Below are 27274 nucleotides of genomic sequence, written 5' to 3' on the forward strand. Positions count from 1 at the left end.
CAAAAATAAACAAAAATTAAAAAAAAAAACTACTGTCAAGGTTATCAGACCACGATTAGTGTGGAATGGGCTACAGAACATTTTCTTTCCTTTTTGAGACATTTGTACATTTCCCCAGTGTGCAGTGAAGAAATAGATAACGAGTATATGAACAAGGAAACCTACAGCTTAGGAAAAAAGAAGACACATATTTCTTTCCAAACTGATTTTATTATACAGTTGAGATACTATTAATTGTAAACATCTAGTCTATTTTCACACAAATGATTAAGGGTACATACTAATAAAGACATGCATCGGGTAAGAATCATTATTGGTGCATTAACACACTGAGGTTTGGCATGACAGCAATACAATTATATGCCCAGGGTAGTCTCAAATAGCCTGCAACTGACAATCACATGCATTTTCTAATTTAAGTTGTGTTAAAAACATGGCATCTACTGTGAGAACCAAAGGCCATAAGAGAAAAGAACTGTGGGCAACAAGGCAGTAGGCTTTTAGTCACATGCCAAGGATTAGCTGTGGCACATTGTGCCATGTTTTGCTATTAGATTTCTAGATTTGTGGAACATATTATCCAAATATGTTTGTAGGAGAACAAAGAAATTACATGTAAGCCTAACATATTCTTATTGCATTTTTACTATGTCAAGTAGTCATTCACAATTTGAAATAATCAATACCTTTCCAACTAGCATGCCATTTTTGGGGTTCCTTGCACATTTTTCTTTCCTCAAATGGAGCATAATTTTTCACTAGTATGCCTTGGGGAGTACATTTGGGAAGTATATGAGATCAAAATTTTATTCTTAATATTTTATCTTTCTTTTAGCAAGTAAGTTCTTTTGCTCTTTCTCAGCATACAATATGGACTTCCCGCATAGCTCAGTCAGTAAAGCATCTGCCTTCAATGCAGGAGACCTGGGTTCAATTCCTATGTTGGGAAAGCTCCCCTGGAAAAGGAAATGGCAGCCCACTTCAGTATTCTTGCCTAGAGAATCCCATGGACAGAGGAACACGGCAGGGTACAGTTCATGGGATCACAAGAGTTGGACACAGCTTACTGCTATCGTTCTTTCAGCATATGATATAGAATATAAAATATATATAAAATTGAGTATGATTATGGCAAAATCTAAATTACATTTTACAAGGGAGTCCATTTGGCTGACAAAACATTTGTTGAAGACACACTGTGGTATTTGTGTCAAAAATATATGCATTTGTTATGAGCCCTTTATTGTTTTAATATTATGAATAAATAATATTCACAAAACAAGCAATTGTTACCAAAGTGTCATTGCAGTTGTTTTCTTTTTTCCTAAAACTCAAAATCCATTCAAAATATTCCAGTAAATACTAGCAGGAAATGCATAAGATTGTGTGAATCATCTGATCCACAATGATTCCACCCATGAAAAAATAAATACAATGTAGAAATAGTTTTGTAGTAAAATATAAAGATTTTTGCCTTTTGTAAAATAAATATATAGCATGACTTCAGTTTGCTTTATTCTTTCATGTGATCTAGTAAATGATTTTTTTAGCTGCCAAAAGGGTGTTCTTGAGAAGCATCGCCACCGTCATCGGTCCCACGCCTCCCGGAACTGGAGTGATAAAGCTAGCCTTCTTCTTAACAGCTGATGGAGGAAACAGAAAAATTTCTTATTTTTTCTCAGAATTTCATATCTTTAAACATATAGAACTGTTAAAACTGTAAAAACTGAAGCATATATTTTAAAACTTAAGAGTTTATCTGTGCAAAAATGGAGTCAAATCCAGCAGCACCAAACCTGAAGGGGTTGGAAAGCCTTCAGCAACAGGGGCGACTTACAGAGAAAAGGTAGAAACAAAGCAAGAAAACCACTTATTAGTTACAGCGTTAATGCCCAGCTTTATAGCCTAGTTGGCTATTTGTGATAGGTTGCCCTTAGCTTTCCATGTTGTAACCTCGAGGCATTTCCAGACCTAGATTTTGATTTGCTTACGTAGACAGCTGGGGCATTAGAGCCACCTCAGTCCAAGGGTTTCTTTGTTTAATTAACAGAATACACTGAATTTTTCTACATTACATGTATAACTCTAGCATCCCCAAATAATTTTTACAATGAAGCAGACTGTAACACACATACACACACTTCTGCATATGATACTCAATGTGTATAGAAAAAACACGAGGCCAACACTGTAGGATAAAACTTCACGCAGCTCAGTTAGTGTTACATAATGAAAATCTAACCTACTGTACAGCACAGGGAACTCTGCTCAATGTTATGTGGCAGCCTGGATGGGACGGGAGTTTGGGGAATAATGGGTACATGTAAATGTATGGCTGAGTCCCTTTGCTGTAACCCTGAAACTATCACAACATTGTTACTTGGCTATTCTCCAATACAAAATAAAAAGTTTAATAAAAGAAAATCTGTAACCCATGATTGACTCAGTTCAGTTCAGTCGCTCAGTTATGTCTGACTCTTTGAGACCCCATGGACTGCAGCACCCCAGGCTTCCCTGTCCATCACCAACTCCCGGAGCTTGCTCAAGTTCATGTCTATTAAGTCGGTAATGCCATCCAACCATCTCATCCTTTGTCGTCCCCTTCTCCTTTTGCCTTCAATCTTTCTCAGCATCATGGTCTTTTCTATGAGTCACATCTTTGCATCAGGTGGCCAAAGTATTGGAGCTTCAACTTCAACATCAGGCCTTCCAATGAATATTCAGGACTGATTTCCTTTAGGATTGACTAGTTTGATTTCCTTGCAGTCCAAGGGACTCTCAAGAGTCTTCTCCAACACCACAGTTCAAAAACATCAATTCTTCTGTGCTCAGCATTCTTTATGGTCCAATTCTCACTTCATGGCAAATAGATGGGAAAACAATAGAAATAGTGAGAGACTTTATTTTGGGGGGCTCCAAAAATCACTGCAGATGGTGACTGCAGCCATGAAATTAAAAGACACTTGCTCTTCAGAAGGAAAGCTGTGACCAACCTAGACATCATATTAAAAAGCAGAGATATTACTTTGCCAAGAAAGGTCCGTCTAGTTAAAGCTATGGTTTTTCCAGTAGTCATGTATGGATGTGAGAATTGGAGTATAAAGAAAGCCAAGTGCCAAAGAATTGATGCTTTTGAACTGTGGTGTTGGAGAAGACTCTTGAGAGTCCCTTGGACTGCAAGGAGATCAAACCAGTCAATCCTCAAGGAAATCAATCCTGAACATTCATTGGAAGGATTGATGCTGAAGCTGAAACTCTGATACTTTGGCCACCTGATGGGAAGAATCGACTAATTGGAAAAGACTCTGATGCTGGGAAAGATTGAAGGTGGGAGGAGAAAGGGATGACAGAGGAGAGATGGTTGGATGTTTGAGCAAGCTGTGGGAGATAGTAAAGGATAGGGAAGCCTGGTGTATTGCAGACCATGGGGTTGCAAAGAGTCGGACACGACTGAATGACTGAACTGAACTGAGCTCACATCCATACATGACTACTGGAAAAACCATAGCTTTGACTAGACAGTGGACCTTTGTTAGTAATGTCTCTGCTTTAATATGCTATCTAGTTTTGTCATAGCTTTTCTTCCAAGGAGCAAGCATCTTTTAATTTCATGGCTGCAGTCACCATCTGCAGTGATCTTGGAGCCCAAGAAAATAAAAGTCTGTTACTGTTTCCATTGTTTCACCATCTATTTGTCATGAAGTGATGGGACTGGATGCCATGATCTTCATTTTTTGAATGTTGAGTTTTAAGCCAACTTTTTCACTCTTCTCTTTCACTTTCCTCAAGAGGCTCTTTAGTTCTTCTTTTCTTTCTGCCATAAAGGTGGTGTCATCTGCATATCTGAAGTTATTGACATTTCTCCCAGCAATCTTTATCCCAGCTTGAGCTTCATTCAGTCCAGCATTTCACATGATATGCTCTGCATATAAACTAAATAAACAGGGTAACAACATACAGCCTTGATGTACTCCTTTCCCAACTTGGAACCAGTCTGTTGTTCCATGTCCAGTTCTAACGGTTGCTTCTTGACTTGCATACAGATTTCTCAGGAGGCAGGTAAGGTGGTCTGGTATTCCCATCTCTTGAAGGATTTCCCACAGTTTGTTGTGATCTACACAGTCAAAGGCTTTGGTGTAATTGATAAAGCAGAAATAAAATGTTTTTCTGGAATTCTCTCTGCCTTTCCTAAATCCAGTTTGAACATCTGGAAGTTCTTGGTTCACATAATGTTAAAACCTGGCTTGGAGAATTTTGAGCATTACTTTTCTAGCATGTGAGATGAGAGCAATTGTGTGGTAGTTTGAACATTCCTTGGCATTGCCTTTCTTTGGGATTGGAATGAAAACTGATCTTTTCCAGTGATTGACTCAACTATGTGTAATTCCAGTTAACTATTTCTAAAATACATGATATTAGTCTCTAAAGGGAAGACAGGATACAAACAGTTTAGCACCATCTGTTAAATTAAAACACTCTTGACAGGCTTCTCTGTCCATGGAATTCTCCAGGCAAGTATACTGTGGTGGTTAATCATTCTCTTCTCCAGGGGATCTTCCTGACTCAGGGATTGAATGCTGGTCTCCTGAATTACAGGCAGGTTCTTTACTGTCTGAGCAATCAGGAAAGCCTTGTTATAACAACAGCATCATGTATATGTGGATCATACATTCCAGTGCAAGTCTAATAAAAACATTAAAGATATTAAAATTAACTGAGCAAATACACATAGTCCTGTTCTAAGGTATGAATAAAGATTTCTTCTTCAGTGAATATACTCAAAGAAAATGATGAAGAATTTTCAGCAAGTTCTATTTAAGAATGTTCTCACACCCACAATATTACAGGTGAGTGGCTTCATGAATTGACCTGCTGGTTCAGTGTTTCACCGTGTGAATAAGAAAAATGAAGTCTTCCCAGGTAACTCTTTTAATACAAGGTTAGCATAGACAATACTTTAATGCATACTCTGACCTCATTAATCACATGCTATTTAGATATATTGCCTTTTAGAAGTTTACTCTTAGATGCTTCTACATAAATGAAATCAGTAGATGTTTTCTAATCTTAATTAAATCTTTTGTACAATTTACATTGCCTTTTTGAAATACAGTTTGTAAAATTTGCATTTATTAAGTGTATTAGTATATTGCAATTTTTTACTCATATGTGTGTGTGTGTGCTCAGGCATGCCTGACTCTGTGACCCCATGGACTGTAGCCCGCAAGGCAACTCTGTCCATGGGTTTTCCAGGCAAGAATACTGGAGTGTGTTGCTATTTCCTACGCCAGAGGATCTTTCCAACCCAGGGATTCAACTCACTTCTCTTAGGTCTCCTGCATTGGTATGCAGATCCTTTACCACTCGCTCCACCTGGGCCTTTTAATCATAGGAAAGGCAAAGGAATGGCATTCTTTTACTTGAAGAAAAGTCCAGATAAGCTTGAAGACATCACACACCAAAAAAGCCAGCTAGTATATATCATGAATCGTCTCATGGTATACAACAAAGAAAGGATAAGAGTATTGTGATTTGGAAGATAATATTTTGTTTTTCCAAAATGTGCCTCTATACAGGAAGCATGTCCTTTCCTGGCCAAAGTACTCTATTCTGCAGCAACACTAGGCTGTGTCAGCAGTCGATTCACAAATCAATAGGAATTCTCGGTCCTTACTTCCTTTGCTCTTGTTATTCCTTCCACCTGAAATATACTGCTACCTTATCCAAATAAACAATTCCTGATTATTCTTTTAAAGCCAATAAAATGCTACCTGTTCATAATTTTTCTCAAAAATTCTCCCCCCTCAACATTAAATTAAAAGTGCTACCATCTATGTTTCCAGTCACTTTTTACCAAACTCTGTTATGAAATTTAGCACAGTGTGCTATTCCTTTAATTAGACACTGGTCCTTGGAAGGCAGAAACTGTCTTTAGGGTGATTATTGTCATTTTTAATCTTAGAACTTCTCCATGCACAGGTGAGGCCTTTAGTAAGTTATGAAAACATGAAGTAAATAGTCGTTGAAATTTGAAATTTAAAATCTAAAATCAATTTGCAGGAATGTGTCCGTGTTTTTGACTGGATATAGACAGCATCAAAATAATTTAGTTATAGTTAATTTACTGAAATTCTCAAGCTACATAAGTTGCTGGAGGGTGACAAACTGCATTTTTCACTTTCCAATAAGCTAACTTGATGGTATGAACAGTGCCTTCCAGGACCTTTTCTATAGGATTAGAGAAAAATGTCTTTAAAAATTGAATTAGATCTCTAGAAGAAATGTACTGTACTGCTATTATTTATACTGATAGCATGTAAAATCATATATTTGTAAAGCACTGACTTTGAAATATTAATAGATAAAAATATAATACTATGGCATAATATGGTATATTAGTAAACTCCGGGAGCTGGTGATGGACAGGGAGGCCTGGCATGCTGTGATTCATGGGGTCACAAAGAGTCGGACACAACTGAGCTACTGAACTGAACTGAAGAATCAAGATCAAAGTAAATATTCAATGAAAAACAAAATGGCTTACTTCATAGTTAAAAGATAGAAGCAGACAAAATTGGGATTCCATTCTGGGTATACAATCATTTTTTTATATAATTTGGTTTTCAACTTTGACAAGTGAAGTGGCTTGAAATGATCTTTATGTGGAAAAATAGTAATAACCATAGGCAGTATCCATTGAATACTTACTACTTGCCAAGAATTATATACATATCATTTTAATAATTGATATTTAATTATCATTTCAATAGCTGCAGAAAGTGTGGCTCACTGAACTTAAAATGACTTATCATTCTCCAATATGGTAGAGACATTATTCACAGTCAGGCTTGAATCATTTTGTGGTTCCATAATTCCACCTCATCCCAATGCAACTGTATTACCATGACCTGAACAAGTGGAAAAGCTCCAAGAAAGGCTCATGTGCCCCAAATCAACTCAGTTTTCTCAAAGGGTTAAGAGGATATTAAGAAAAAAGAAACAAAAAGGGGGAAGTTCTAATATAGTAATTTACCTCCAATTTTACTATGAGTACTCAGAGTTCATCATCTTTGAATTATGTCAGCATTTAAATTTCAGCTGGCTTAGCAGTCTGAGTTGCTTTCTTTCTTGGGTGAAATTCAGATCAGATAAACCACTGGTCTGCTCAGGTGTTATGACCCTCCTCTTTGAAATTGTTTTTCACAGCATGCTTACTATTGCATTCTTTTGCTAAAAAAGTGAGGCTTGAGATGGAGGAATAGGGAATGAGAATAAGCTGTCACATGAAATAATACCTGTCTGAAATGTGTAGCTCTATGTCTGCTGTCCTGCACACTTTACTATGGTAACCAACATATATCTATCCTGTCCTATTACTTCATAGAATCAAGACTATGTGATGGGTCTTCACCTGTCCTGGGTGAGGACTTCTCTGGACTTCCATGAGCATTTAGTTGTATCAACAGAGCCTTGTAAATTATCACTAGGCAGAAGTTTATGATATCACTGTTAACGCATGTGGTTTTATTCAAATACTTATTTCAGATATTTTTATCTTTGACATAACTAGGCAGGTATGAAAATGGAATTAGTACAGAGCCATGAGAGGCAGACTGTGTTGAATTTGATTTAAAAAATATAAGATTTCTATTGTTTTTTATTTGATTTTAATTAGGATCTATATCTGAGAAAGAACTGCTAAGTTTTGATGCTGCTGGCTAATGTTAATTTATTCTTTTCTATTTACATAAGGACCAGGATATGATTTCTCAAGAAAGATGAGGAATTATCACTGGCAAATGCCAATGGGTACAGATGTCAATGCTTAAAAGAAATTCTCTTAGTCTAATTACTTTGCATAACTATTTCAAGGCTGTCCTAAGTGACATGTTTGTGAGAAAGAGTTAAGTTCAATACCTGTCTGATGCTCTGAAAAGCATTTTCCCCAATCATGTTTGAGAAAGAGTAAGTTAACAAGCATTACATCACCAGAATAATTTCTCATTGACTGGTCTTTCCCTGAGGGCAAATAGGGTTTGCACCTGTTTGCTGAAGATGATGCTATTAAAGATTAATCCTATTATGTGTGAGAAAAGGTATTCTATGTGCTCCATTGAAAAGAATTACAGAAGAATTTTAAGGCAATAATTTCATTCATAAACCTATTTACTGTGAGGGAGTATGTTTGTATTTAAGGAAGATACTAAAATTCTGTACATATGGGAATCAGGAATTAGATCTTGATTGATATTGATACTTTCATGATAGACTTTTGAACAGATGTCACAAAACCATGATTAGATTAAATTTCATAAGGTCAACGTGATTTTAGAGTTACTGAAACTGACAATGGAGGCAAGTAAAATAATCCTCAAATCCTGTTGTTACTTGTATGGAACTTGCTTTAGGGAATGAGATTTAGATGGAAATGACTTGATGATTTTAGAGCAGTTTCCTAAAAATAAGAATACTATGAGGAAAGGTGACAATCATCATGATAATTTTATCTGAATGACTTTTCTAAACTGGTGACTGCAAAATATATTCTATAATTTCCTTTAAAATAATGCCTATCAGCAAAATTCAGACATTAGAGAATGTGTTCAGTTGTTTAGAAATAAAAGAGCAAAGAGCTCACGGATTAAAATCAGTCATTCTGGACACAAGATTTGCCTTTGGATGTACTATTCTCTTTGACATACCATTCCTGCACTTCTCCATCCAATGAATATTTATTCTTCCTTTTCAGATCTGGCTAAATGCTAACTTCCTTTGTGGTGCTTGTTAACTCCCCAGCTACATTAACTATTCATTTATTGATCCATGAAATTTACTAGCATGATTTTCAATTTGTTATCACAGAGTATGTTGGAATCTCCTGAGAACTGTAGTCAAACTAGATATGCCTCCTCCCACCTCATGATTCCAGTATGCACCATTGAGAATCGTTGCTGAAATGAGTGATGTTTCTCATGAGGGTAGGGAATATTATACATATAAACATAGGTGGAAGAGATTTAAATGTGTTAAAATCCATTGCTTCAATGAAGGTTACTTCATGTGGTGGCCTCTGACTTTCCAGTCAAGTCCCAACCACCCCCAGTGTAACACCTGAATGTCTCATTGGTCAAAGCAAGTCACATGGTCCAGCTCAAATTTAAAGGCTTAGACTAGGAAAAATTGCCAAGTCACATTGCCAAGAGGATGTGCCCATGAGGCAAGAAAATATATATAGTCATTTTTTATAATCTACTGTAATAAGTCTCTTGGATTTCAGTCTCTACCATGTTAGCTGTATAACCTGCTGCCAGATTTATTCTTTAAAACACAGATTAGATCATTTCGGCTTATAAACATTTGATGAATTTTGACTGTCTTTAGCCACCTGGCTAGCTGAGTTGGTAGACTGCCTTTAGGATAAAATATAAATTCTTTGTCATGTCAGCTAGAATCTTTTATGATCCAGCCCTTCATCCTTGTCTTGCAGTATTTCCAAACCATTGCATGTTTTCTGAATCCCATTATTCACTGTTCCAACACATGCTAAAAACTCCCCAGAGAGATTTACCAAAAAAGTTTCTTGAGAAAGACAGCCATTGTCATTATCCCTTGGAACTTATAGTCTAGTTGGGAGATTTATATTATAAATATAACTACCTACATAATAATTGAGCTAAGGCTATGAAATGTTCTACAAACAAAATGCTTACTGCACTGTGACTGTATTGGGAGGACCTAACTGAGGTTGAGCATATGAGTATCTCTGCCAAGTCCAGAAATTAGAGGATGAACCAAACTTTTCCAGGTGAAATGGAGACGTAGGGAAAAAACAGTGTTCTTGATTGGGGAATGATGTTTATGATGAGGTAGAAATAAGATTTCCCCCAGGCAGAAAATGGCATGAATTCTTTGAAACACTGCAAGAATGTCAGTGGGAAGAGTTTCAGGAGATGACATGGAGGAGTCTAGCTCATATAGAGCCTAGCAGATAATGATACAAATTTGGGGCATTAACCTAAAAGCACTGGTTAAGTATTTTATTTTTATTTATTGACATATAGTTGATTTACAATGTGTTAATCACTTCTGTACCATGATACATTTATATACACTCTTTTTTATATAGTCTTTCCATTATGGATTATCATAGGATATTGAATACAGTTCTCTGTGCTATATACAGTAGGACCTTGTTTATAACGTATTTTTAAAACTTTGAAAAAAAACTATTCTGATGCAGGATAAGTCAAATGGGGAAAACTGCCTATTGTGTGTATATTTTTCTAATGGGATGAGCTTATCATCTGGGTCAGAGAAATGAAAACACCAAAGAAGCAACATAAAGGTAAACTTGCTAAGATGGGAATAAATTCTGGTTCTTGTGAGAGCACTTCAAAGAGGAACAGAAATCAAACTGGGGTCAGAGAATATTTGTAAACTGACAGAAAGGCTTCGAGATTTTATGAATGTCTGAGGGAGTAAGAAAGAAGGAAAGAATGCAGTGCAAATGCCGGGAATAATAAAAGCAAAGGAACTTTGTACCTGACAATGAAGCTGATGCAACAGAGGAGTTCAAAAAAGTGCATTATGACTGAAGCACATGGTGCAAGCGGAGAGGAGACAGAGAAGAGGCTAGGAAGGCCATGAACTGCATGACCAAGAAGTGAAGGGTCAGGACGCTCGTGTGGGGTGATGACAGCTGCAGTTACTGTGCTCAAGATGAATGAGCTTTTGAAAAAAATATCTTTTGTGAATAAACCTCGGAATTTATGTATATAAGAATAGCCAACCAGCTTTTCTTTTTTTTTTAATTTTATTTTATTTTATTAGTTGGAGGCCAATTACTTCACAACATTTCAGTGGGTTTTGTCATACATTGACACGAATCAGCCATAGAGTTACACGTATTCCCCATCCCAATCCCCCCTCCCACCTCCCTCTCCACCCGACTCCTCTGGGTCCTCCCAGTGCACCAGGCCCGAGCACTCGTCTCATGCATCTCACCTGGGCTAGTGATCTGTTTCACCATAGATAATATACATGCTGTTCTTTTGAAACATCCCACCCTCACCTTCTCCCACGGAGTTCAAAAGTCTGTTCTGTACTTCTGTGTCTCTTTTTCTGTTTTGCATATAGGGTTATCGTTACCATCTTTCTAAATTCCGTATATATGTGTTAGTATGCTGTAATGTTCTTTATCTTTCTGGCTTACTTCACTCTGTATAATGGGCTCCAGTTTCGTCCATCTCATTAGAACTGATTCAAATGAATTCTTTTTAATGGCTGAGTAATATTCCATGGTGTATATGTACCACAGCTTCCTTATCCATTCATCTGCTGATGGGCATCTAGGCTGCTTCCATGTCCTGGCTATTATAAACAGTGCTGCAATGAACATTGGGGTGCACGTGTCTCTTTCAGATCTGGATTCCTCAGTGTGTATGCCCAGAAGTGGTATTGCTGGGTCATATGGCAGTTCTATTTCCAGTTTTTTAAGAAATCTCCACACTGTTTTCCATAGTGGCTGTACTAGTTTGCATTCCCACCAACAGTGTAAGAGGGTTCCCTTTTCTCCACACCCTCTCCAGCATTTATTGCTTGTAGACTTTTGGATAGCAGCCATCCTGACTGGTGTGTAATGGTACCTTATTGAGGTGGATCCTCTATGACCCACCTCCCAGAATACTGGAAATAAAAGCAAAAATAAACAAATGGGACCTAATGAAACTTAAAAGCTTCTGCACTTCAAAGGAAACTATAAGTAAGGTGAAAAGACAGCCCTCAGATTGGGAGAAAATAATAGCAAATGAAGAAACAGACAAAGGATTAATCTAAAAAATATACAAGCAACTCCTGAAGCTCAATTCCAGAATAATAAATGACCCAATCAAAAAATGGGCCAAAGAACTAAACAGACATTTCTCCAAAGAAGACATACAGATGGCTAACAAACACATGAAAAGATGCTCAACATCACTCATTATTAGAGAAATGCAAATCACAGCCAGCTTTTCAAAATGAGAAATTGGAGAGAAAAATGTATGGTGGTTTAGTCACTAAGTCATGTCTGACTTTTGTGACCCCATGGACAGTAGCTCGCCAGGCTCCTCTGTCCATGGGATTTTTCAGGCAAGAATATTAGAGTGGATGGCCATTTCCTTCTTCAGGGGATCTTCTCCATCCAGGGATCGAATCCCAGTCTCCTGCATTGCAGGCAGATTCTTTGTATTGCTAAATAATTTTCAGAACAAAATTAAAATAAAGGCGATATCCCAAGTTTTATTTTCATAAAGTTTTAGGTTATTGAATGCTATTCAATTATTTTTCAAGAAACCCCTTTTCAGCATGAAATATGTATCTAATCTGCTGTGCTTCCTTTTCTCCAATATGTAGACATCTATTCTTTATCATGTCATTGGTTTCAATTTTCTAAAGGGAAGAATTAATGCAGGTTTACCTGGCTTGACATAATTTCCATCATGTCTTACTTGGTGGAAACCATCTTTCAGTTTGAAGGTAAGAAGAATAAGTAGGGAGCAGAAGTTATTCTTATTTAAAATTTGAGGTAATGACAGGGATGATGAAAGAAACCAGGTGTTCAGATTAGGTGTGTGCCTTAAAAAAAACCAGGGGTGACACATGGACACAGTGTGGAAATATTGCTAATGAAGGACACTTACAGCGACATAAGGGACATTAAAATGCCTTTTAATGATTAAGGTCAGAATAAAGGAAGAAGCTTAAAGCTTAAAATTCAGAAAACTAAGATCATGGCAGCTGGTCCCATCACCTCATGGGAAATAGATGGGGAGACAGTGGAAACAGTGTCAGACTATATTTTTGGGGGGACTCCAAAATCACTGCAGATGGTGACTGCAGCCATCAAATTAAAAGACACTTACTCCTTGGCAGGAAAGTTATGACCAACCTAGATAGCACATTAAAAAGCAGAGACATTACTTTGCCAACAAAGGTCCGTCTGGTCAAGGCTTTTTCCAGTGGTCATGTATGGATGTGAGAATTGGATGATGAAGAAAGCTGAGAGCTGAAAAATTGATGCTTTCAAACTGTGGTGTTGGAGAAGACTCTTGAGAGTCCCTTGGACTGCAAGGAGATCCAACCAGTCCATCCTAAAGGAGATCAGTCCTGGGCATTCATTGGAAGGACTGATGCTGAAGCTGAAACTCCAATACTTTGGCCACCTCATGAGAAGAGTTGACTCACTGGAAAAGACTCTGATGCTGGGAGGGATTGGGGGCAGGAGAAGGGGATGACAGAGGATGAGATGGCTGGACGGCATCACTGATTCGATGGACATGGGTTTGAGTAAACTCTGGGAGTTGGTGATGGACAGGGAGGCCTGATGTGCCGCGATTTATGGGGTTGCAAAGAGTCGGACACGACTGAGCGACTGAACTGAACTGAAAGGAAGACGTGTGTGATCGTTAACCTTTTGGCACCAGCAACCCATGCTTCATGACAGGGTGTCTCTGGCTTGTGTGTTGTGCGTCATTATTTCCTCTGGAAACTTTACTTTCCCAGGTTTTCAGGACCTGGGTTTAATAATCCAGACTCTCATCTTAAATACTTTGTTAGGAAGACTCACTAATTTTTAAGCAGATAGCGAATTTCTGTTTCTATATGATGTGTGTGCTCCTTCGCTCAGTTGTGTCCGACTCTTTGTGACTCTTTGCTCGCCAGGCTCCCCTGTCCATGGGACTTTCCAGGTAAGACTACTGGAGAGGGTTGCCATTTCCCACTCCAGGGCGTCTTCCCATCTCAGGGATATTGAATCCACGTCTCTTGTGTCTCCTGCATTGACAGGCAGATTCTTTATCACTGCGCCATCTAGGAAGCACCATAGTATGTGATATACTACTCCAAAGTTCCCGAATAATGGAATTTACATATATACCTAAATAGAATTAATTTTACTAATACAGTTTGGAAATTGTATATTCTAGCTAAGTCAAAGAATGTATTTGTGCTTTATAAATCTATTCTTGGGTAGAAGAGAAAGAACTGATATGTTAAATTCCCACAGTATTATTTTATTTCTATTTGCATTTTGTCCATTTCTCTGTCTCTTGCAAAGAAGCACTCTATGGCTCACATCAGATTTCCAGCAATGTTACAACTAACTTTTCAAACCAACTCCCTTCCCTAAAAGGAAAAGGAATGATTCTTTATTTGTGGCAACCAGCAGCAGAAGGAAAATTCCTCGTTCCCTTCATGTGAGTTTCTGTCTCCTCCTATACATGCGTAATTGTCTAAATTAAATGCTTAGAGATTTTCCCTTGCAGACCATTTAGAAGCATGACCTCCCAAACATATCCGCTGTAATGAAGGGAAGACAAGCTTCAGGAAAATGAAGTAGGTAAATAACAACCAGAAAAACCTGACTTGCATAAGACTGGAGAAATAGTATGACTCAGGAGATAATATGGGAAACACTCCACTTTCTCATATGGTTGATATAAAAAATGAGAGCATGATGAGCCAGAGAGGAACGGGCTCCTTGACAAGTGAATGACTCGTCACTGGATTCTTGTGAGGCAACAGGGAATCAGGTGCCCCAGAGACAATTTACCATGCTTTCTCTTGCATTTGTCTAGCTGCCTGACTCCTGGGGTTTCTACAAGTTATTTTTTTCAATATATATTAAGATATTCATTATTATGGCACCCAGTGGAATATTAATGGAATGGACAGGATTAATACCCTACTAGGGACAAGAATATGAGACTTTGGTCATATTTTTATAAGTTTTTTCTTACAAAGACTTCCCTCAACTATTTAACTTAAACTGGGTAAGGTGGCTAAGTCTTTTCTTTCTTCTTCTTCTTTTTTTGCTTTATCTGCTTTTCTCACTGTGTTAAATCAAATCTATACTCACACCAGTATTCTTGCCTGGAGAATTCCATGGACAAGGAGCCTGATGGGCTATAGCCCATGGGATCACAAAGAGTCAAACACAGCTGGCTGGCTAGAGAGATGCCAAGAGAAATACAGATGTGAATATCTAAAACTACCACTCACAACTCAGAAGGCCTTCAATGGAACCAAATAACAAATTAATCACCTGATCAAAATTTGAAATTGTTTTCAACAAACTCTGTGACGTTTCAACAAACCTCCTCTCTGACTGTGAATAGTGTCAGCCATAATGCTAATTTCCATTTTGGTGAGCAGGAGTAAGGATCTCCGCTAGGATATTTCTAGTACTCTGTCAACATGACTAAAATATCTTCCTTTCATGACTTCCTTTATAAAAAAAATTATCATTTATTCTTGTCATTCTCCCCAGTCCTTTTTCTTCCCTCCCCAATCCTTTTTCCTCAAGCCTCTGAACATTTGTACAGCAGAGTGGCAAGTCTGTAAGCCTAGATAGGCTGTTTGGAGTATCCTCAAAAATCACTGGCACTGTCTTGATCCCAGTAGTCTACCATAATCAACCCGAGACACTAGGACATAAAATTTCCTTCCTATAGATATTTTTATTTTAAAAAGACCCTGAGAAACAACTTCAAAAAAACCCTCACACTTAAGTATAAAATAGAAGGACTTCAGAAGCATCAAGCGTTTCTGTTTTGGTAGAAAACCTTTTATGCTTCAACTTAACTCTTCTCCATATGTGTGTGTGCTCAGTCATGACTTTGTGACCCCATGGACTATAGCCCCACCAGGCTCCTCTGTCCATTGAATTTTCCAGGCAAGAATACTGGAGTGGGTTGCCATTTCTTACTCCAGGGAATCTTCCCAACCCAGGAATGGAAACATAGTCTCTTGTGTTTCTTGCACTGGCAGGCTGATTATTTACCACTGCTGCCACCTGGAAAGTCCAACCCTTCTCCACATAGTAAAGCACTTAATGTCAAATATGTTCTACTAAAGGCTGACCTGATTTCAAAGACCTAGACTTTAAGCATCTTGCCCATGTTGTAAACAACAAGGTGGCAGTTGGCTCAATGGTAGCGATCTCATTGTGAACATCAGTGGTTCTACCTGTTTTCTGAAATGACAGGTTGGCATGATGACCACTGTGTTAGTAATAGTCTCTCTAACAGAGACTTTTGCCAGTTTCCATCAGCTCTTTCAAAATGACTGGAAGAGATTACCTCTGGCCTACAGTGTTCAGTTCAGTTCACTTCAGTTGCTCAGTCATGTCCAGCTCTTTGCGATCCCATGAACTGCAGCACGTCAGACCTCATGTCCATCACCAACTCCCGGAGTTGACCCAAACTCATGTCCATTGAGTTGGTGATGCCATCCAACCATTTCATCCTCTGGCATCCCCTTCTCCTCCTGCCTTCAATCTTTCCCAACATCAGGGTCTTTTCAAATGAGTCAGGTCTTCACATCAGGTGGCCAAAGAACTGGAGTTTCAGCTTCAGCATCAGTCCTTCCAATGAATATTCAGAACTGATTTCCTTTAGGATGGACTGGTTGGATCTCCTTGCAGTCCAAGGGACTCTCAAGAGTCTTCTCCAATATCACAGTTCAAAAGCATTAATTCTTCTGTGCTCAGTGTTCTTTATAGTCCAACTCTCACATACATATATGACCACTGGAAAAACCATAGCTTTGACTAGATGGACCGTTGTTGACAAAGTAATGTCTCTGCTTTTTAGTATGCTGTCTAGGTTGGTCATAACTTTTCTTGCAAGGAGTAAGCATCTTTTAATTTCATGACTACAGTCACCATCTGCAGTGATCTTGGAGCCCCCCAAAATAAAGTCTGTCACTGTTTCCACTGTTTCCCCATCTATCTGCCATCTATCCTAAAAGTGTTAGATCTTCTTTTATACTAAAATTGGAGTTTTGAGCTAACACTATGAAAAGTTTATATTTTGAGTCAGACTGATCAACTCTATTGTTATTGACTGAATATTTGTGTTCCTTAAAATTAATATATTTAAATCCTACCCTCCAGTATGATGATAATAGGAGGTGGGACCTTTTTAGTTCAGTTCAGTTGCTCAGTCATGTCCGACTCTTTGTGACCCCATGGACTGCAGCACGCAAGGCTTTCCTGTCCATCACCAACTCCTGAAGCTTACTCCAACTCATGTCCATTGAGTCGGTGATGCCATCCAACTATCTCATCCTCTGTTGTCTCCTTCTCCTCCTGTCTTCAATCATTCCCAGCATCAGGGTCATTTCAAATGAGTCAGTTCTTCACATCAGGTGTCCAAAGAACTGTAGTTTCAGCTTCAGCATTAGTCCTTCCAATGAATATTCAGGACTGATTTTCTTTAGGATGAACTGGTTGGATCTCCTTGCAGTTCAAGGGACTCTCAAGAGTCTTCTCCAACACCACAGTTCAAAAGCATCAATTCTTTGGAGCTCAGCATTCTTTATAGTCCAACTCTCATATCCATTCATGATGACTGGAAAAACCAAAGCTTTGACTAGATGGACATTTGTTGGTAAAGTAATGTCTCTGCTTTTTAATATCCTGTATAACTTTTCTTCCAAGAAGCAAGTATCTTTTAATCTTATGGCTGCAGTCACCATCTGCAGTGATTTTGGAGCCCCCTAAAATAAAGTCTGCCACTGTTCCCACTGTTTCCCCATCTATTTCCCATGAAGTGATGGGACCAGATGCCATGATCTTAATTTTCTGAATGTTGACTTTTAAACCAACTTTTTCACTCTCCTCTTTCACTTTCGTAAAATGTCTCTAGTTCTCCTTCAGTTTCTGCCATAAGAGTGTCATCTGCATATCTGAGGTTATTGATATTTCTCCTGGCAATCTTGATTCCAGCTCAATGCTTCATCCAGTCCAGCATTCCTCATTATGTACTCTGCATATAAGTTAGATAAACAGGGTGACAATAAACAGCTTTGATGTACTACTTTCCCTATTTGAAACCAGTCTGTTGTTCCATGTCCAGTTCTAACTGTTGCTTCTTGACCTGCATCCAAATTTCTCAGGAGGCAGGTCAGGTTGTCTGGTATTCCCATCTCTTGAAGAACTTTCCAGTTTGTTGTGACCCACATAGTCAAAGATTTTGGCATAGCCAATAAAGTCAAAGTAAATGTTTTTCTGGAACTCTCTCACTTTTTCGATGATCCAACGGATGTTGGCAATTTGGTCTCTGGTTCCTCTGCCTTTTCTAAATGCAGCTTGAACATCTGGAATTTCACGGTTCACATACTGTTGAAGTCTCACTTGGAAAATTTTGAGCATTACCTTGCTCACCTGTAAGATGAGTGCATTTATACAGTATACTTTGAACATTCTTTGGCATTGCCTTTCTTTGGAATTGGAATGGAAACTAACCTTTTCCAGTCCTGTGGCTACTGTTGAGTTTTCCAAATTTGCTGGCATACTGAGTGCAGCACTTTCACAGCATCATCTTTCAGGATTTGAAATAGCTCAACTGGAATTCCATCACCTCCACTAGCTTTGTTCATAGTGATCCTTCCTAAGGCCCACTTGACTTCGCATTCCAGGATGTCTGGCTCTAGGTGAGTGATCACACCATTGTAGTTATCTGTGTCATGAAGTTCTTTTTTGTATAGTTCTTCTGTGTATTCTTGCCACCTCTTCTTAATATCTTCTACTTCTTTAGGTTCATAACATTTCTGTCCTTTATTGTGCCCATCTTTGCGTGAAATGTTCCCTTGGTATCTCTAATTTTCTTGAAGAGATCTCTAGTCTTTCCCATTCTATTGTTTTCCTCTGTTTCTTTGCATTGATCCCTGAGAAAGGCTTTCTTATCTCTCCTTGCTATTCTTTGGAACTCTGCATTCAAATGGGAATATCTTTCTTTTCCTCCTATGTTTTTGCTTCTCTTCTTTTCACAGCTATTTGTAAGGCCTCTTCAGACAACCATTTTGCCTTTTTGCATTTCTTTTTCTTGAGGATGGTCTTGATCACTGCCTTCTGTACAGTGTCATGAACCTCCATCCATAGTTCATCAGGCACTCTGTCTATCAGTTCTAATTCCTTGAATCTATTTGTTACTTCCACTGTATAATTGTAGGGATTTGATTTAGGTTATACCCGAATGGTCTAGTGGTTATCCCTACTTTCTTCAATTTAAGTCTGAATTTAGCAATAAGGCGCTCAAGATCTGAGCCACCGTCAGCTCCTGGTCTTGTTTTTGCTGACCGTATAGAACTTCTTCATCTTTGGCTGCAGAGAATATAATCAATCTGATTTCAGCATTGACCACCTGGTATGTCAAAATGTGTATAGTCTTCTCTTGTGTTGTTGGAAGAGGGTGTTTGCTATGACCAGTGCAATCTCTGCAAAATTCTCAGGACCTTTGAGGAAAAGATTAAGTCATGAGAGTTCCAACTTTCAGTACTCTTAAAAAAAAAAAAAATTCAGGGAGCTATCATGCTCCTTGTGACGTGTAAAGATACAGTGAAAAATCAGCTGTCTATAACTCAGAATGGGGTTCTCACCAGAACCTGAGTATGATGACAATCTGATCTTAGACTCCCAGTGTCCAGAACTGTAAGAAATACATATTTGTTCTTTATGCTACCTAGCCTTTGATAATTTGTCATAGCAGCCCAAACTGACTAAGACATACATCATCAAATTAAATGATTAACACAAAAAACTCAGATTAATTTTGGTTCTTTATAATATCACCACAGATTAATAGTTCTTCAAAGTGATTCATTCCAAAATAGTTTTATTTCCTTAGAAACTGGTAACATGCTCTTACTCTCCCAGCTTTAGAACATACATTTGAGAGTAAGTAGTACCAAAATCGGCTTCCCAGGTGGCACTAGTTGGGTAAAGTACCTGCTTGCCAATGCAGGAGACCCTAGAGACACAGGTTCAATCCCTGGAGCGGGACGATTCCCTGAAGGAGGGCATGGCAACCCACTCTAGTATTCTTACCTGGAGAATCCCATGGACAGAGGAGCTTGGTGAGCTACAATCCATAGGGTCACAAAGAGTGGGACATGACTGAAGCAACCTAGCACGCACACACAGTACCAAAGCCACTTCCAAAAAATGGCTACTTTGACATATAATCTAGAGAATATAGGGCTTCCCTGGTGGTTCAGATGGTAAAAAGTCTGCCTGCAATGCAGGAGACCCAGGTTCAATCCCTAGGTTGGGACGATACCCTGGAGAAGGGCATGGCCACCCACTCCAGTATTCTTACTGGAGAATTCCAGGGACAGAGGAGCCTGGTGGGCTACAGTCCATGAGGGTGCAAAGAGTAGGACATGACTGAGAGGCTAACACACACTAGAGAATATCTGTGAGAACAGGGACTTGGTCTATCTGTGTGTGCCAAATCCCTGGTACCTTGAAGGTGTTGAGTGAGAAGTATGCACTGAGAAAACCAATGTATGATTCAGTGGATGTATCACTACTGAATCTAGATTGCTGTAGATTAATAATGTTTCAGATGCCACCTTCAGTGGGAGCTTTTGTTCCCATTCAGGCAACTATAAGGAATTATTTCTGTAATGTAAGAGTAACACTAGAGATTTCTAAGTTATCCAGGATTATCATGCAAATGACCATTGATATGACTGAGAAGGTTGAGATCTGGTATGGAATGAAGATACAAAAGAAATGGAGGACAGGAAGCTTGCATTACAGAGGCATACAATTTAGTAGGGAACAACTAAATAAAAGTGCAAGGCAGTACAGGATTAAGAACAAAAAGAGTCGGGCAGATTGAGATCTCCTATGGGAGTCTGGAGAAGATGGGGACTATTGGGTGACATCAGATCTGACTGGAAGAGAGCTGAGGTCAGAAAAGTAATGAAGAGCTGAGTGGTAATTGAAAGGTGAAATTACATATTTCCAGATTAGTGTTGTAGTGGGAATGGAGAGAAAGGCTGAATAATGTGCACACTCACAAACACACACATACACTGTTTTCTGCCAGGTATTATGCTCAGGAAGTCTCATACATTAGCTCATGTGAGGTGATTATTTCATTTAATCTTTATAACAACTCTATAAGATAGGTATTATTATCTCAGTTTTTTGGATGATAAAATCAAGTCTCAGAGAGGTGAAGTGATTTGCCAAGATCCTAATTGTTTTAAGCAACAGAGCTAGAATTCAAACCTAAATCAGTCTAACTCCAAATCATAGCCTTATATAAAATATTGTACATAACATAAAAACGGCATGGAGTAAAAGGTAACTCTCAGGTTTTGAATATAGAGTACTGCATAAATAAGACATCTAGGAGTAAAAGAAGAGAAAATATAGATGAAAAGCTGCTTTAAAAGGCACTTCAGGAGTTTTAATTCCTTTATAGTAGTTTCTTATAAGAACAGTACCTTCTGTGTAATTCTGGACCCTCTTCTGTCCTCATATTTTGACTACTGTGCTCAAATTTTGAGGAATAATTCTGACCAGATGGAGTCCCACATTATAGGGTTCTTTTTGCTCTAGGAGAGATTTGTCTAGTGGAGATTCTTTTGAAGAGTGCATGGTAAGGCTACAACTATTTGGACCAAATCACAATTATTTAGAATATCATACTTTCCTTATTCAACAAACAATGTTGGATCGCTTATTGACTACATAAGGCCTTTTGGAATATTTCCTCTTTCCTTTTGATCTGCTGCTCCCTTCCCATGGAAAAAGCCCCATTTTTTTCTGCCCACTCTTTGCCCTATATACACATAAATAGATGAAATTCACTGATCATTTCAGACTCATCTCAAAAGAATACCTTCCCTTCTGCCTATTTGAGAACTCTTAGAGTCATAAATAATTCTCCTCTTTCTTTTATATCTAATCACTTAGCCAATCATTCTAACTCTCCTTTAAAATTTTATCTACCATCTAACTACCTCTTAATACTTTCAACCATTACCACCTGGATCCACACCCCATCTTGGATAATTTCTTACCTGGATAATTACAATGGGTTCTTAACAGGTACCCTATTTATATCCTCACCTCTCTAAGGCTGATTTGTCATTCAAAAAACCAGGATGATCTTGTTAAATGCAAAAAATGCATAAGTATCCTGCAATGGCTTTGGCGCAAATCCTCCAGTGGTTTTCCACTGCACTTAGAGTAAAGTTCAAGTTCCTTTCCATGGTCTGTAAAGCCATTCATGATGTGGTACCCCTGCTGCTTCCTCTTTATTTCCCAGCATCCTTCCCCTTTTTTATTTCTTCCCCAGGTACAGTGGCCTTCCTCAGCTCACCAAAACCAGCAAGCACACTGCACCTCAAGGTTTTCACACTGCTCATCCATGTGTCTGGACTGTTCCTGCCCCAAATATCCACATGGCTCTCGACTTGACGTTGTTCAGATCAGCAGTTAGCCTGCTGTGACCACTCTTTCTCAACAACCTAAGGCCATAAATCTCTAGCCCTGCCCCCATCTTGTTTGATTCTTGTAACATTAAATACTGCCTAATATAGTGTATTATATATTTATCACCTGTCTTCTCCAACCAGAATGTAAGCTCTTTGTAGGAAAGGACTTTGCCTGTGTCAGTCACTGTGGCATCCCAAGTGCCCATAGCAATGCCTGACACTTAGCATCCCCACCCCATGGCATCCCACCCCCAGCCCTTCTGTGGCCTCCAGGGAATCCAGAGAGGGCCCTGAGCACCTCTCCCCTTCCTACCATCTTCCTCGGCATTTTTTAGAAAGGGCTGTTGTGAGGAGCCAGAGAAGCACCTAGGCCTCTACTGTGCAGAGAATTACGGGCCAGAGAGAAATCGCCGACAGGGGCTGGACTTGACTGGTGTATCCCCTCCACGGCTGGAGGTGTCCTGTTCCCGGGGTACGTTAAGAAAAGAGTGAGTTATAGACCTAGGAATGGACAGACAGACTGATCCAGCATCTGACATTCTCTTTCCTCTTACTGTCCCAGCGTGGCTGGGCTAGATGCTTCCTTTTCCCTCTCTCTCTGGGACCACCCCACTCCTCACCTATAAATTCCTCTTCAAGTTCAAGCACAGACTCCATCATGGAAACTGTTTTCCCTGGTACCTTATGGAGTTGGTGCTGGCCCTGTCTCTCTCTGTGACCTATAGGGCAAGCTAACTCAGCTCCAGAAGGGCACTTGGCCCCATTGCCCTCCCAGACTCTCCATTCATCTATTGAGGGACGCTTAGTTTATTTTCATATCTTGGCTCTTATGAGTAAAACTACACTAAACAAGACATATCTTTTCTGTATCCTATTTTTGTCTCCTTTGGATAAGAGAAGTGGGATTGCTGGATCATAAATCAGTAGTGTTGATTTAGTGTAGTTAATACTATATATAACAATGAAATCTGAAAATGAAATAATGAAAACTACCCTGTTCACTATATCTTCATAAAACAATAAAATACTTAGGAATAAACTTAACCAAGAAAATGAAAGAGCTATACAATGAAAACTGCAAGACTTTGATGAAAGAAATTGAAGAAGACACAAATAATAAATGGAAAGGTATTCCATGTTCATGGATTAGAAGAAATAATATTTTTTAAATGTCTATGAGCTTCCCTTGTGGCTGAGCTGGTAAAGAATCCGCCTGCAATGTGGGAGACCTCGGTTCGATTCCTGGGTTGGGAAGATCCCCTGGAGAAGGGAAAGGCTACCCACTATAGTATTCTGGCCTAGAGAATTCCATGGACTGTATAGTTCATGGGGTCACAAAGAGTTGGACACAACTAAATGACTTTCACTTCACTTCACGTGCTACCCAAAGCCATCAATGTATTTGATTCAATCTCTGTCAAAATTCCAATGGCATTTTTCACAGAAACAGAAAAAAAAAATCTTAAAATTTGTATGGAAACACAAAGACCCTAAACAGCTAAAGCAGTCCTGAGAACAAAGGTGAAGGACCCATTTCAAACAATATTTTGTGCTTGTGCTGTTGTGTCCAACTCTTTGCAACCCCATGGATTATAGCCCACCAGGCTTCTCTGTCTGTGGAATTTTCCAGGCAAGAATAGTGGAGTGGGTTCCCATTTCTCCCTCCAGGGAATATTCCTGACCCAAGGATCGAACCTGTGTCTCTTTCATCTCCTATATTAGCAGGCAGATTCTTTACCACTGAGTCACTTGGGAAGTAAACAATATATAAAGCTATAATAGTGAAAGCAGTAAAACAGACACATAGACCAAGGAAAAAGAATTGAGAACTCAGAAATAAATCCCCTACATAGGGTCAGCTAACATTTGACAAGGGTGTCAAAAACACTTCATTTGAAAAGGAAAATCTCTTTAAAAAATGATACTGGGGAAACTGGATAAACACACGAAGTAAAATGAAATTGGGGCTCTAGCTCACAGCACTCTTTTGTGAGTTAATTTTTGTATTAACTTAAAATGGATTAAATCTATTTAATACCTCATACCATAGAACTCCTAGGAGAAAACATAGGGAAGAAACTCTTAACACTGGTCTTAGCAGTAGGTTTTTGGCTATGACACCAGAGCACAAGCAACAAAAGTAAAAATCAACAAGTGGGACATCATCAAACTAAAAAGTACCAGCACAGAAAAAGTAACAACAAAATGAAAGGGCAACCTACAGAATGGGGGGAAATACTTGCAAACCACATACTGGATAAGACTTTAATAACCAAAATATATGAAGAACCCATACAACTCAATAGCAAAAAAACCCTCAAACAACCCAATTAGAAAATTGGCCAAGGAACTGAACGGACATGTTTTCCAAAGAAAATGTACAAGTGACCAACAGGTACATAAAATGTTGCTCAATCATCAGAGAAATGCAAATCAAAACCACAGTGAGCTATCACCTCACATTTGTCAGAATGGCTACTGTCCAAAAGACAAGAAATAACAAGTGGTAGAGAAGATCTGGAGAAAAGGGGAACACTTTTGCACTGTAAGTGCGAATGTAAATTGGTACAAACACTGCTGAAAACACGGTGGAGTTCCTCAAAAAATTAAAAATAGATCCAGCAATCCCACTCCTGGGTATATATCCACAGGAAGGTTCTAACAGCAGGTAACTCATCTTTCCTGGCTGGGCATACACACAAAAATCTTAGTCCTTGAACCAGGGGAAACATGTAGGCTTCTCTTTCTCAATAGTCAGAATAAGTGGTAAGAAAGCCTTCTTAGGTGAACAGTGCAAAGAAACAGAAGAAAACAAGAGAATGGGAAAGACTAGAGATCTCGTCAAGAAAATTGGAGATACCAAAGAACATTTCATGCAAAGATGGGCACAATGAAGGACAGAAACAGCAAGGATCTAACAGAAGCAGAAGAGATTAAGAAGAGGTGGCAAGAATACACAGAAAAATTATACAGAAAAGGTCTTAATGACCTGGATAACCATGACAGTGTGGTCACTCACCTAGAGCCAGATATCCTGGAGTGTGAAGTCAAGTGGGCCTTAGGAAGAATTACTAAGAACAAAGCTAGTGGAGGAGATGGAATTCCAGCTGAGCTATTTCAAATCCTAAAAGATGATGTTGCAAAAGTGCTGCACTCAATATGCCAGCCAGCAAATTTGGAAAACTCAGCAGTGGCCACAGGATTGGAAAAGGTCAGGTTTCATTCCAATCCCAAAGAAGGGCAATACCAAAGAATGTTCAAACTGCCATACAATTGCACTCACTTCACATGCTCAAAATCCTTCAAGCTATGCTTCAGCAGTACGTGAACCAAGAAATTCCAGATGTATAAGCTGGCTTTAAAAAAGGCAGAGTAACCAGAGGTCAGATTGCCAACATCCACTGATCACAGAAAAAACAGCAGAATTCCAGAAAAACATCTACTTCTGCTTCAGTGACTATGCTAAAACCTCTGACTATGTGGATCACAACAAACTGGAAAATTCTTCAAGAGATGGGAATATCAGACTATCTTACCTATCTCCTAAGAAGTCTGTTTGCAGGATAAGAAGCAACAGTTAAAACTGGACAAGGAAAAAGTTTTATTAAAGGCAAAATGAGGACTGTAGCCCAAGAGCTATTTCAGATAGCTCTGAGAAACTGCTCCACAGAGTTTGGGGAAAGGTCAGTGATTTTGGTGGAGGGGAAGTACATGTAATCAGGCACATATATTTTGCTGAAAGTTGATGCTAGTCTCCTAAAAATTACTGCTAGTCACGAGGAGCAGATGTCACCTTGAAGGGTTTTAGTGCTTTTCTAGACACGAGGAGATGCAAGAATTGGGCTCATAAAATCTTCTGAAAATCTCTATCTGAAGACCTGTTCTGCCAGTTTTTCCCAGATCACACAGTGCCTCATTTCTATCTCCACCCTGAACTCCTTTCAGGGAATGTTGAAGGTCAGCAGCTGCAGCAGCTCATGATTTAATCCTTGTGGAGGCAGATGGCTAGTGCCAGTGTGTAGTTGACATAACAATACCTACCTTATAGGGTTATCATAATAACTGAATCAAACTTAAACAATACATGCTTATAGGGTTATTCATACATAAAAGGATGAGAACAATACCTAGTACCCTGTAAGCACTTCACAAACACTGGCTATGAGAGCACAGAAATAAGAGCAGGAAAGCCTCGTGGATGAAGGAAGATGCAGTTTAGAGAAAAGTATATCTAAATCCAAAGAAAAATCTGACCTCAAAGTCAAAAGGAAATATTCAGGGTGTTTTTATGTTCTCTTTTGTCAAGAACTATAGCAAGTGTGATGCAACCTTCATGTTGGATCTGACATAAAGTATCAGTCTTCTTAGAGAGAAGCCTGATTTAAAAATGAAGTCAAAACATCTAATTATGAAGCAGAATACATACAGACGTGTATTTTCTTAGAAAGAAAATAGATTAAATGGCACCTGGTTCTATAAATCATTGAATTTGTAAAATAATCTGCAATTATTTACAGTATTTTTACAGAATTTACATATTTATATTATGTTATAACATATATTATGTTATATATATATATAACATATATTATGTTATATTATATTAGTATATTTACAGAAATTTATATATTTCCAGTAATACCTAAAGAGGGTTGTGGATGAAATTATTCTTTAAAAATCATTCCCACTGAAGTAATCTACTTGAAGTAGGTCATCCTGTTTCCTTTATTAGTGAGCCAAGATTTCTGCAAGGACCATTTACTTCAGCTCTGCATTTTACCTGTATCTGGTTTATCTGTCTTGGCTATAGTTATAGTGAAACTTTCATCGATACTCACAAATCAGCCACAATTTCCCTGTGGCAATTTACAGCTGACTGCTACCTATAAGTTTTGCAGCAGAACCCACGTGAAAGTCCCTCCCTCTCAGCTGCGGGATCATCCCTCACCTCAGGTTAAGTCCTGATGAACAATCTGAAGAGCAGCATGTCAAAACCTAT

General features: G+C 38.7%; 1 protein-coding gene across 4 annotated transcripts in view; it reads right to left on the minus strand.

Moving 5' to 3' along the window:
- Positions 1-223: 223 nt before the first annotated feature.
- The window catches only part of MTHFD2L (methylenetetrahydrofolate dehydrogenase (NADP+ dependent) 2 like), a 149965-nt gene continuing 122914 nt past the window's right edge, over positions 224-27274 (minus strand). For 3 of the 4 annotated variants that reach the window (XM_065914422.1, XM_065914425.1, XM_065914420.1), the window contains one exon: positions 224-1643. In XM_065914422.1, coding sequence (XP_065770494.1) covers positions 1531-1643 — 113 coding nt within the window. In that variant the 3' untranslated portion in view covers positions 224-1530. Of the gene's footprint in view, positions 1644-11936; positions 12232-27274 lie in introns of those variants that run through there. The other variant, XM_065914421.1, reaches the window with a different exon arrangement.

Source organism: Muntiacus reevesi, chromosome 22, assembly GCF_963930625.1.
Source record: "Muntiacus reevesi chromosome 22, mMunRee1.1, whole genome shotgun sequence".
Lineage (NCBI taxonomy): Eukaryota > Metazoa > Chordata > Mammalia > Artiodactyla > Cervidae > Muntiacus > Muntiacus reevesi.